At 49.9% G+C, this 12,965-nt stretch overlaps 1 protein-coding gene across 1 annotated transcript; it reads right to left on the bottom strand.

The window, feature by feature from the left end:
• Positions 1-355: 355 nt before the first annotated feature.
• LSM4 (LSM4 homolog, U6 small nuclear RNA associated (S. cerevisiae)) lies at positions 356-10,066 on the bottom strand. Its single transcript, XM_006885981.1, has 5 exons — positions 10,049-10,066; positions 4,772-4,813; positions 2,663-2,761; positions 1,124-1,307; positions 356-447 (listed from the first exon to the last, which is right to left on the bottom strand). The coding sequence occupies exons 1-5, from the start codon at positions 10,064-10,066 to the stop codon at positions 356-358; spliced, it is 435 nt and encodes a 144-aa protein (XP_006886043.1).
• Positions 10,067-12,965: the final 2,899 nt, after the last annotated feature.

Here is a 12,965-nt window from a genome sequence, read left to right as displayed (position 1 = left end):
CATCCGGGGCTGAGTTTAAGGCACTCGATGCCACCCACCTCAGCATGCTCAGATGAAAAGAAATGCTTGGTGCCAAAGAAGCCTACGTCACGTGCAGGGTCTCCTGGGAATTTGGTGGCTGGTCCCACAGCGACTTCACAAAATAAAAAATATTGATAGCCTTGTACAACTTGCATTGCTGCTTAAAAAAAAGGAGGGGGTTTCCTAAGGAAGAGGGTCTAAAAGGTTAACACCAGCGGACTCTTCCGACCCCGGCTGCCTCTTCTTCCTGAGCAAGCGAGTGTGCCAGCCAGAGGTGACCCCTGAAGTCGGGCGTGCCCTTGGCGCCTAGTGTCTGTGGACCAGCAGGTACAGCTCACTGCTTGCCTGCCTGTCGGCCTGGCTTCTTCTCCTGCTGGCCCCTGCCAGTGCCTGGGATCCCGCCACGGCCACGGCCACCAAACACACCTGTGAACAGAAAGAAGGGCTGCAGGGACACTGGGGTCCAAATCCCCACCCTGGGGGTCCTGTACACACAGGGGCCAAAGTCAGTGCCCTAAGACTTGGGGTCAAGCAGTCTAACCCTTCTGGGCCAGGTTCCTCATCTATGATGGAAGGGCATGGTGTAGAATGGAGATGTAAGTGGATCATCTGACTTGAGGCCTGGTATAGGTAATGCTCTGGAAGGTTCTTCTCTGATGAGAGACGACCTGGCCCCCAGGAGCCTCAAGGATGACTGGGAAGAGCAGAAGATGTCTTAGGTCTGGGATATGGGGACAAGGGCAAAAGGGCTTCTATGAGATGGAGGGGACAGAGAAGGGGACCCACATATGACTGTCCAAGAGAGAAAAGTGTTTCTGCACATTCAGGCCTATCAGGGCAGGCCCTCGGCTAGCCTGAGTCCTGGGGAAGTTGATGCGCTCTGATCCCCATAGCCAGGGGTAGGGGCTCATGGGGGGTGAGGCTAACCAGCCTCAGCTGGCTGACAGACACCCTCTCTTAAAGCTTTAAGTAAGCAGGCAGGAAGGGGAGGGGCCGCTCCAAGGCTGGCAAGTGTCTCCCATAACCACAGTGACGGCACCAGCCAGGAATGTCAATATTCAACTTGGAGCCCAAGATAAGGCAGGGAAGGGGGGGGACCCACCTCGCCCAGCGCCCCCCATGCCACGGCCTTTCTGCTGCTTCTGCTGCTGCAGGCCACCACGCCCTCGGCCCTTGGCCACCACCTCGTCCTTGACCATGTCAATGATCTCATCAGGGATGCGCAGGTACTTGATAGTGCTGCCGCGGATGTAGCACTCGGGCATTCGCCAGAACTTGTCCCCATCCTGTGAGAGGGCAGGGGCCAGTCACGGTGTGCTCCAGACGCATGGACACCAGGGAGCTGTCACCTTGCACAGGACTAAGCATGGTCCAGCCTGTCCCTGGAAGCTTTGAGTTCTTGGTCCTAGAAATTCCAGCGGAGAGGGCCCCTCTAGGGGGAGCGTGGTGCAATAGTCCATCTTATAGCAGAGGAGGGTTGTGCCCCTTCCTCCTATACTCTAAGTTCACATAGATACAGGTTCTGAATGGAATGTCAGACCCTCGCTGACCAACTCAGCCTCTATCCATGACTGGAAGAGACCGGGCCCAGGGTGGGAGGCCAGTGCCCTCCCAGCCTCCACGTTACCCACCATGCAGAGATGAGGATAGAGGCACACCGCCCCATCAGAGAGGGCCTGCCATGAGAGGCCAGCTGTCCAGACCAACAGCCTGGAGGTTGGGGCCTTTCCCTTGGTGCTCTCCAACAACTGAAGAGAATTTGCCTACAATTTGTAGGCATCTAGAAAATTCCAGCTGCTTACAGTCACTAACTTAGCAACCGTGTATTCCAAGAGTGGATATGGGAGTGCCCAAGAGACCAGCTGGTACCACCAAGCCTCACAGATGAACAAAACACAGTACAGGTGCCTTCCGATCCTAAGACATGCCATGAAGAGAAAGTGGGGCACAGGGCCAAGTCTGGGGGCCACGTAGATCCCTATGCCTGCCTGCCAGCCAGGGCAGTCATGGATAGGGAGGACTGACTTGGCAAGGAAGATGGCTCAGTCTGGAACCACCGTGCATGGACATGTGGAGCCCCCAAGGCAGTGGCTACTCCACTCAGGCCAGTCCAGCCCCAGCCAACCAGCAGCCAGGAACTTCCTTGGAGCCACTGCCTTCATAAGTGATCCGTACAAGGGCAGGCAGCCCAGAGGCCCTGGGAGCCACCACTGCCCCCGCTTCCAGGTCCCATACACACTCTTCTGAGGTCAGACCTGCCCTGGAGCACAGTGGCCTCACCCCAGCATGGAGATTTGCAGACACTGGTACCAAAGGGCAGACCTTTCAGGTCAGATGCATGTGCACAGCCCTAGCAGTGAGGCAGGACAGGAGCCTGATCCTGACCATGCTCTTACTCAACACCCCCACAAATGCAAAGTCTGGGTGCTCCAAGGGTCTTGAAGGTTTGGCTCTGCTCTTGAGCCCCATTCCCACCCTGCCAGTGGCCACAGGCTCCACCTGTGCAACCCAGGACAATGACAAGTACTGAGTGGGAGTGTGAACAGAACCCCAACTCTGCCTAGAGGCCCTAGGGAAGGGCTCACACCCCACCAGTGTGTGATGGCATGTGTGTAGGGTCCAGTATGGAGGTGGAGCTCACCCGGGACGTGCAGATGACCTCCCGCAGGTTGATGTTCATCCAGTTGTCACAGCTCACCAGGTGCCCGTTGTACGTCTCCCCATTCTTCAGCTCCACGAGCTAGAAGAGACCCAGCCAGTGAGTGAGCCCTCAGGACTGGACCACAGTCCCTCTCCCAGGGCCTGGGAAGGGCCCTCTCACGGTACGCTGCTTCCTTCTTTCACTTCTAAGGGGATTTCAGGGAAGTCCCGGGATGGTACAAACAGTTAAGCTCTCAACTGCTGATGAAAGGTTAGAGGGCTCAACCTGTAGAAAGACTCCAAAGACAGGTCTGACAATCTGCTTTTGAAAGATGGGGACCTTGAAAACCCCCAGAGCAGGAATCCACAGGCAGTTAACGACAGGTCTACACCCACAAGAACTGAAGACAAAGAGGAAACCCGGATGCCAGCTTTCAAAGGGGAAACAATCCAAGTGTTTGTCAACGAATAAAGAAATACACAATCCACACGATGACTACTACTGAACCAAAACAAACAAACAAAAGCAACAAAAACCAAACCTGACTCCTCCCAAGAACAAAGCACTGACAGAACCTACAAAGTGTGTAAAATTTGAAGAGCATTTGCTCAGTGACAGAAATCTCACACAAGGCCTGACTGTCCTGATGGGAGTGTCCAGAAGAGACAAATGCAGGTGAATCCATGCTGGCAGACAGATGAGTGGTTTCAAGGGCTGGGAGGGGGGAAGTGACTGCTAATGAGCTGTTGTTGTGTACTAACGAGTCAGAACTGACTCAGAGCTGCCCCTCCAGCCAATTTTTGGAGTTTTGCACGGGAGATTGCTCATCCTTCTCCTGTGGAAGCAGCTGGTGGATTCGTATTATGTGCCTCTGGGATTTCAGTACAACTTCTTACAACTAGGTCACCAGAGCTCCCCACCAATGGGAACAGGGTTTCTTTTTTAAGAGTGATTAAAAACTTTTCAAGTTAGATTTACACACTCATGTTTATTGCTGTTTTGTTCACAACAGCAGAGTCAGAAACAACCCAAGTGACCTGTCAACAAATAAATGGATAGAGAAGCTGTGGTATATTCCCACAATGGAATACTAAGCTGCACTGAAAAACAAAGAACTCACGAAATAGTCAAAATGGGTGAACCTGGAGGACATTATCCTGAGTGAAATAACTCAGTCACAAAAGGACATATACTGCATAGTGCCACTGTTGTAAAATGGGACTGACATCGGGGTTGGGGGGAACCTAAGAAAAGAGGGGATAAATAATGTATACTACATTGAAACAGATGAGGAAGAGAACTATTTAAAAGGAATATAGGATTAGGTATTATTTTCATGGCAAGATCACAGAAAAAGAAATGCATATTAAAGTGGACTGTGGCCTGGGGGGGAATTGTATAACAATTAAAGGTTTTTGTTTTTGTTTTTTTTTTACTTTTCAAAGAGAAAAGCCAACTGGGGGGAGCTGAGTGGCTTGCGACTCACAGGGACCCTATGTACAACAGCCCTAAATCCTGCTCTGTCCTGTAAGAATCTCACTGTCTCCGACATAGTCATATTTTTTAAAAAAAATCATTAATTAAAAACCCAACTTTTTCAGTTAGATGATGATGACGATAGTCACGTGACCTGTGAACATATCATATGCCACCAATCTGTGCACTCAAAAAGGCTGGTTCTCACAACCTGTGAATTATATTCCAAATAAAAAATTTAGATGAAAAAACGACACACCGATGTGGAAAGATGTTGGTAACAAAAAGCGCTTGGGGACAATGTGAACCCGTGGAATTCCACCTATATAAGCAGAAATGATGTGCACATCCCCACATACTGACCGCTGGATGTGCACATCCAAGGGACAAGCTAAGGGGCAGGGACAGGGACGAGGGAGGTGTCCATGTCCCAAACGTCTCCCCTGCTTGAGCTGCTTTAACAAGCAGGATCCTCCTGATGCAGCAGGTATCACCCTGGGCGTGTGCTGCTCCTGGTAGGGGCAGGGATGAGTTGTGTGTGGCCAACAAGCAGGAAGGGAACTGGCTGAAGGTTTTATCCCCTTGGTCAGATGCCTCACTCTCCCAGAAAACCCCCCAAAGGAGCATGCTCACCATAGGGTGATTCTGGGCCGTCTTCAGCAGCGACAAGGGGAGCTGAAAGACAAACAAAGGCACAGGTTAACCTCTCTGGTTCTGGGCATGGTCAGTTCACAAAGCTCCAACTCCTCACACAAAACCCCAACTTCCCACTCATGGAACTGAACGGCCCTGATCCCTAGTTCGGGAGACAGCACAGCACTCCACTCCACTCCACCCCTCGGGGTAGCCATCTAATCCTGGTGACTCTCCACCTTGGACCCCTCTTTGTAACCCCTACTTACACACATCACCCAAACAGAGCAAACACTGCTGTCCATAGTTCTTTTTTTTTCAGTTGGTGGTTTGTTTTTTTTTTTTAAATTTAATATTAATTTCAATGAAAATTTACAGAGACTTTGGATTTCCATTCATTCATTGTTGCACTTTTCTCCCCTCCCAACCCTCCCCCCTAGTACACTACCCTCTTGGAAAATTCTTTCATTGTTTTACAATCCCTCCACCCAGGTCCAATCCACTATGCAGCCTTTGTTCTGGACTCCTGTCATGATAAAAATACCTAATCACATATCCCTTTTAAACAGTTTTTCCCCTCATCTGTTTCAATGCAGTACACATTATTGAACCCATCTTTCTCAGTCTCCCCCCAACCCCGATGTCAGTACTGTTTTACAACAGTGGCACCATGCAGTATTTGTCCTTTTGTGACTGAGATATGTCACTCAGCATAATGTCCTCTAGGGTCACCATTTTGAATAATATTGCATGAGTTCCTTGTTTTTCAATGCAGCATAGTATTCCATTGTGTGAATATACCACAGCTTCTCTATCCATTGTTTGTTGATGGGCACTTAGGTTGTTTCCAGCTCCTGCTATTGTGAACAAAGCCAAGATAAACATGGGTGTGGACCGTCCATAGTTCTAATTTGACAAAGGGTCCACACACTTCTCTGGCCCATGTTTTAGGCTCAATGCTGATGCACAAGGGTCTGGGCCTTTCATTTTCAGTGTTTGCTATGGCTACTTTCATTCCCAATTTACAGATGAGGAAACTGAGGAAATCAATAGCTTGCCTGGGTTGGGAGGCTCAGTGAGCAGCAGTCAAGCTCATTCTGCCTCTCTAAAGCCAAGGTACACCCACACATCAATGCCTTGACCACCCTCATTGGACCAAGAATAACTGACAGAGCACGTGAGAAGTCAGCAACCACCAGGAAGGGGGAGAAGAATCCACAGAGTTGATATAGTTCTGCTGCTGAAGGTAGATAAAGATTCAGACTGTCTTTGGTACAACTCGTCTAGATAAGACACCACCACTCCTACCCACGTGGCTGTGTGGTACTGAGGTGGTTTGCATGCTGCTGTCATGCTGGAAGCAAGGCAGTCCATATTTTAAATGCCGCAGGGTCACCCAAGGTGGACACGTTTCAGCAGAGCTTCCAGAAGAAAGCAGACTAGGGAAAAAAGCTTGGCCGTCCACTTCTGCAAACTAGCCAGTGACAGTTCACAGAGAATGTCGTCCAGCTCCTGTGCTTGGGGGACATCTCAGGAAAATCAAGATTGGGAAGATACCAGACACCAGCAAGGGCTCAGGTGACATCAGAGAGAGGAACTGTTAATGGATAATGGAAATGGACTAGAACTTGTCAACTGAGGATGACACAGGACCAGGCAATTCTGTTGGACATGGGCTGTGAGCCAAGCCCGAGCTGAATGGATGTCCCAGTTGGTACAACGGGGGTCAAGTTCACCAGCAATCTCCTCCCATGCAATTTGCAGCCTCTAAAAACCCTTGGAGGGTTGAACATGAGTTGCTTCTGACTCGTAGGCAATGAGTGAGTCTCATTGTGGGATTTTGTTTTTCACTTTATCTTCCTGCCATCAGTTGCCATGGAGATGACTGACTCATGGCAGCCCCACATGTGTAGGGTTGAATGGCTCCACAGCGCTTTCAGTACCCTGACTTTTGGCAAGCAGATCTTAAGAAGCCTGTCTCTCCAGGTCCCTCTGGGTGAGTTTTAAACTGTCAACCTTTCAGCCAGTAGCTGAACACTTAACTGTTGGCACCACACCTAGGATTGGTTTTTTTATAACAAGCACATTTTTACAGGAACCTGGAAAGAGAAAATGTGCTCTTTCCATTTAGGACAGAGAGCTTAGTCTGTGAGGGCCCCTCACCTTCAGTGTGCAGCCTGATCCCAGGTTAATGCTGCTCACTCTGGCAGCCCCAATCCTCTGTCACATCTCTTCGCTGACTTTGAGGTTCCCAGCCTGCCTCTGGCCCACAGGCCCCTCTCTTAGGAAGTCCTGTCTCATCCTTGCACTTTAGGGTTTCGAGGGATGATCCTACAAGGGGTGTCTACCCCTCCTCACCAGCTGAGAAAAGGGGCTAAAGGGGACCCTCAGGCCTTTCATAAGAGCTACCGTGTGGGAGGCAGTCAGCACTAGCAGGAAGCCAGGCCCCAGTTCACTTCCTCAGCTCGCTTCCTGGAAGGCCAGATAAGGAGGAAGCAGGGGCGACTGCTGCATGCTAAGTGAGAGGAGGGCAATGGGCCTAGCTGTTTCCAAAAAACTGGCTGCCTTTGAGTCAACTCCGATTCACAGCGACCCCATGTGTGTTAGGGTAGGATTGCACTCCTCTGGGTTTTCAATGCCTGAGGGTTGAGAAAGAAATCATCAAGCTTTTCTTCTAAAGTACCTGCAGTGGATTCTCTACCTTTCCTCGTTTATCAGCTAGTCTGAGAAACTCTGCCTCAGGTGAGTGCAGGAGTCACAGACTCCACAGGATGAGACCCCTGAAGACGCAAGGCCCTCCTCCATGACTGCCAGCTGGCTTTAGGTGACCAGGAATGGGCGTTGTGCCAATCTTCTAATGCCACAGAGCCTCCAGTATCCAAAGGGGAGTGCCCCACTGGGGACATGGCCAGACTCTGGGAAAGTGGAGGGAGACTAATGTCTTCTGCTGTGGGCGCCTGATCTGGATGTACTCCTACGGGGTTCACGCAATCTACAGAGGAGTGATGGTCACCCTCAGACCACCACCTGCCTCAACACAGCCAGGAAGGGCAGATATCTCCCTATGAAGCAGGTGGAGGGAATGCTGGGACACAACAGGGTCAGCTGTGCTCTGCTCCTTCCTCTCCAACAGGTGTCCCAGGCCAGGCCTGCCAGGCTGCAACCACTCAGCCTCGGCCCCCCACACTCACCGTTCTGCCCCCTCCTCCCCCGACCACACACTCATTCCTAATAGCTCCGTCCGGGAGCTGTGGTTTCTGCATCTCCACATTCTGCTGTTTGTCACCATGAAGGGACTCATCCAGTCTTTAATTATCTTGTTTATCACCTGCCTTCGTGGCTAGACTGGAAACACCAGGTCTCCCCTGGACTGGAAAACTCAGAGGGCGTGGGCTTTGCTGAGCTCAGAGTCAAGCCCAGGAGGGACAGCAGTAAGAATATACTGAATAAATAAAAGAGGGATATAGGCACACTCCCCAAGGAAGTTTCCAGGGTGGGCTGGGATATGCTCACTCCTTCAAAGAAGGAAAAGGAGGGTCTCAGAAAGGGAGACCACCGCCTGTCATTCTGTCATACTGTGGTGGCTTACATGTTGCTGGGAGTTATGTCCTATGCTCAGCCTGGCAGAGAAGTCACAGCAGTTGCTTCTAGACTCAGAACAAGGAGGCCTGGTAACCTACCCTAAACTCAACCAATCAAAACCAAATGGACTATGACACAATGCTGCCCAACGTGCTTGCTTTGGTGGACACAGCCTCAAGACCGTCAATGACTGGAAGAAGACATTATTGCTGGTGACAGAGAGGGTCATGGATTGACACAACAGCCACAATGGACTCAAACACGCCATCAACTGTGAGGAGAGAGGACCAGGTAACACTCTGTTCTGTTGTACACACAAGGCTGCCAAAAGTTAGGGTCTCATACAATGAATTGTAAACTTGCAGAGAAGAGGAAGATGCATGAGTGCTAACACAGGCAGGTAAACAAGGCTATTAGAATAGAAGGTAGGAATCCCCCCCCCACCCCCATGTCAGGACAGAGAATTCTTTCCCTGCCACCTGAAGCTGAGGTCCAAACCCTCAAGGATGAATCTCAGGGGCTCCTCATCCCAAAAACCTTCTGGAATGTCAGGAGGGACCTTCCCTGGAGTCCATCTCTGAACACAGAATGAATCTATCTCAGCGTGCTCACATATTGAGGTAAACTTCTAGAAGGTCGGAGATGGAGGATTACCCACCTCAAAGGTGGCAACAGCACGGATCTATGCTTTGCACCAGCACTAATCTAGGCTCCAGATCCCTGGGTGGCAAACACACAGTATGCACCGATTAATTACTAAAAAGGTTGGTGGCAGTTCAAACCCATACAGCAGTGCTTCAAATGTAAGGCCTGGTGGTCTGTTTGCAGGCTACTGCAGGCAAGTGAATTCGCTGGAGGGAGCACAGTTCTATTCTGTGGGTCACCAAGAGTCCACTCCACAGCAGCGGGTTTGGTTTTGGCTTTAGGTTCTGGGGACAAGTCAGGTAAACAAAGATCTAGCTGTGCATGAAACTTACAGAGACAGGTCCTTCCAGTTCTGTCCAAGCCCTCAAGCCCTGTCTCTAGCAGAGACCTGCTCCCTCCTCCTGATCTCCACACCAGCTGGAAGGATTTGGCCTTCTTCAGCTCTTAGGAAATGTGGAGTGACGTCTCTTGGGACCTCTCAATTCCAGAATTCCTGAGTATCCACAAGTCACTTCACTAAGGACATCAATTTCTCTCCCTAAAACGGGGTGCTGATGGGCCAAGTCCTCTCCCAGCTCTGATACGCCTCTGTGTGGGTCTCTGCCTGTATTATGGGACATGAAGTCTCTCCTGATGCCTTCCTCCCCCCACCCCCTTTTGCGAGCCAGGATGATACAATTTAGGAACTGTGAACTAGAATACACCGAGGTACGACATGCTTTACAACCCAGGTAAAGATAATCCTTCCTCTGGGGCTGTTTTCCGGCTTGAAGATACAAGGTACGGGGAGGGATGCTAAACACTTTCCAGTCTCGAAAGTCGTCGAAACTTTCTAACTGGAGAACTTATTACAACACCAGCTCCCTCCTTTTCTCCACCCCGGCTTCCACTCTATTCACTCGAAGGTCCCTCTGCACTGAAAACCCGTTAGTGGCATTTCCACCCGGCGGGCTCATGCCCGTTGGGATCTCAAGTTTCCCTCTCTGCAGAATAGGAAGCGTGCTGCTAGACCACTACAGGCTGGCACGTACTACGTGACTTTAGTCCCACATCCCCCGACACCGACATGCTAGGAAACCCAGCTGAACCACCTGCCCTCTCGGCCTCAGTTTCCCGCCTAGGGCTAGGGGGCGGGGTTCAAGGCCTAGGACTCCGAGAGCCCCAGGCAGCCCCAGCCCCCGCCTCCCGGCGCAATCCCGGAGCACGGACCCTACCGCCGCCCTCCCCTCACCATGATGCCCACGCGGACCGGGATCTCCGGCCACTTCCGCCGCCGCCACCGCTCACACCGTTAGCACCCCCGCAGCGCGCCACTAGGCAAAGAGGATTGGCACTGACAAGAGCCAATCAAAGCGTGGATTGTGGGACAGCTACCCAATCCTCGAGGAGAGGGGCGTGGCCTGGTGATGCGAAGCCGTGTTTCTGTCAGAGAAGCCGTAAAGTGCTACGAGAGTGCTGAGAAAGGACGTGAAACAAGATGTGCGGGCGCAGAAGTTATTGTTAGGAAGAACGCATGCGCAGAATGACACCCCCCCCCCCCCCCCCCCCCCCCCCCGGTCTCCTGCGCACCACGCTGTGGTAATAGGAGGTATTGCATTGGAAATGATTTGCCAATAAAGAAACCAAATCCTGGTGGTTGCTGAGTAGAAGCCGAAATCACCCTAACTGGTCCTTAGTGTTCTCATTTCCATGGTGGAAGTTGCTAAGCATTCAGGACCCATGCCTTTTGATTCAGTGGTGAGAATTAAATTGTTTTCTTGATCCTGAGATGCAATCCACAAGATGTAATCGGGAGATGACACCACAATTCGAAGGCATTGATTCTTCGAATAGGTCTGTCTTTGAGAGGGTGAAACCAACTTTCTCCTTGGAAGCTAGGATTTTGAAGCTTCGTCTTACATACTGGGAGCCCATGGCCAGGAGGGACCGGTCCTTGGAGAAGGACATCATACTTGGAAGGGTGGAGAGACAGCGCAGGAAAGTAAGACCCCAGATAAGATGGATTGATACAGGGACAGGGTCAATGGGGTTTGTTGTGTCAGAATTAGTGAAACTGGCTCAGGACAGGACAGGATGCAGAGTTGCTGTACATAGAGTTGCAGGCGTTTCAAAGGCACATAACAACAACAAAAACAACATTCCATACTGGAGGCTTGATCTCCTATAGCAAATACTTCAAGTCTTCCTCACTTTCAGCAAGTAAAGTTGTGTCATCTGCGTAATGCAGGTTGTTAATGAGTCTTCCCCTAATCCTGATGCCACATTCTTTTCATAGAGTCCAGCGTCTTGAATAATTTGCTTAGCATATTATAGGTGTGGCATAAGGATTGATGGAAGAGTCATCAACAACTTGTTATACAGATGACACAACCCTGCCTCCTGAAACTGAGGAGGACCTAAAATGCTTGCTGCAGAAGGTCAGGGACTGCAGTCTTCAATATGAATTGAAGCTCAACATCAAGAAAACAAAGATTCTCACCACTGGGCCAACTGGCAGCATCAATATGGATGGTAAAGAGATTGAGATAGTTAACAGTTTTAGTTTACTTGATTCCACAGTCAACACTCTTGGTAACAACAGCCAGAAAATCAAGAGAATTGCATTGGGAAAGTCAGCTGTGAGGGACCTCTCAAGAGTACTGAAGAGCAAAGACATCAGGCTGGACACTAAGGTGCTCCTGATCCAGGCTATAGTCTTCACAATTACATGCTTTGCATTGGAGAGTTGGACAGTGACTAGGGATGACAGAAGGAGAATTGATGCCTTTGACCTGTGGTGCTGGAGAAGAGTGTTGAATATACCATGGAATGCTAGGAGAACAAACAGGTTTGTCTGGGAGAGGGTGAAGCCAGAGTGCTCCTTGCAGTCAAGGATTCTGAAGCTTCATCTGACATACTTTAGGCATATTGCAAGGAGGAACTAGTCCTTGGAGAGGTACATGGTGTTTGGGAGAGTGGAGGGACTGCACAGGAGAGGAGGACTCTCAATGAGATGGACCGATTCTGTGACTGAGATAGTGGGAATGAGTGTGTTTGAGACGGCGAGTTTGGCATAGGATAGAATGACGTTTAGGGCTCTTGTACATAGGGTCACTATGATACTCAAGCAACTCGATGGCACATAACAACAACAAAGGTTTGGAAAGAAGATAAACCTTGGCAGACACCCTTCTTAATTTTAAACCATGCAGTGGTTTAAAAACCATGCTGTTCAGACAACAGCTTCTTGGTTTTGTTTGTGCATAATTAAATATTCTGGGATTCACATTTTTCTCAATATTTGCCACAATTTGCTATGACACATAGTCAAATGCCTTCACATCGTTAATAATAGTCAATAAAAGTTGTTAACAGTTACAGCTTGCTCGACTCCACAATCAACACTCTTGGCACCAACAATCAGGAAATCAAAAGACAAAGTGCATTGGAGAAGTTGGCTGTTGGGAACTTTCCAGAGTACTGAGAAGCAACGATGTCAGTCTAGAGACTAAGGTGCACCTGATCCAGGCCATAGTCTTTCCAATTACTTACAAAGCATCAGAGAGCTGGACAATGACTGAGGATGACTGAAGAAGAATTGATGCTTTTGAATTGTGGTGCTGGAGGGCGAAACCAAATTTCTCCTTGAAGGCTAGGATTTTGAAGCTCTATCTCACATACTTTGGCCACGTGTCCAGAAGAGACTGGGCCTTGGAGAAGGACATCATGCTCAGAAGAATGGAGGAACAGCACAGGAGAGGAAGACCACATGAGATGGACTGATAGAGTAACTGGGGCAATGAGAGCTGGTAGTGCAGGAGAGGAAGACCCCGATGAGATAGATTGATATTAACTGATAGTAAAAAAAGGATAGTAACTGGGGCGATGGGGGTGGGTGTGTTGGAATAGTGAAACTGGCTCAGGGCAAGGTAGGGTCGCAGGCAACTTGACAGCACATAACAACAACATTTACTAAAGCACAAGTAGA

Source organism: Elephantulus edwardii, unplaced genomic scaffold (genome assembly GCF_000299155.1).
Source record: "Elephantulus edwardii isolate Elephantulus edwardi_28Jun2011 unplaced genomic scaffold, EleEdw1.0 scaffold00045, whole genome shotgun sequence".
NCBI classification, from domain to species: Eukaryota; Metazoa; Chordata; class Mammalia; order Macroscelidea; family Macroscelididae; genus Elephantulus; species Elephantulus edwardii.
This window is presented reverse-complemented; position numbering and strand designations above follow the sequence as displayed.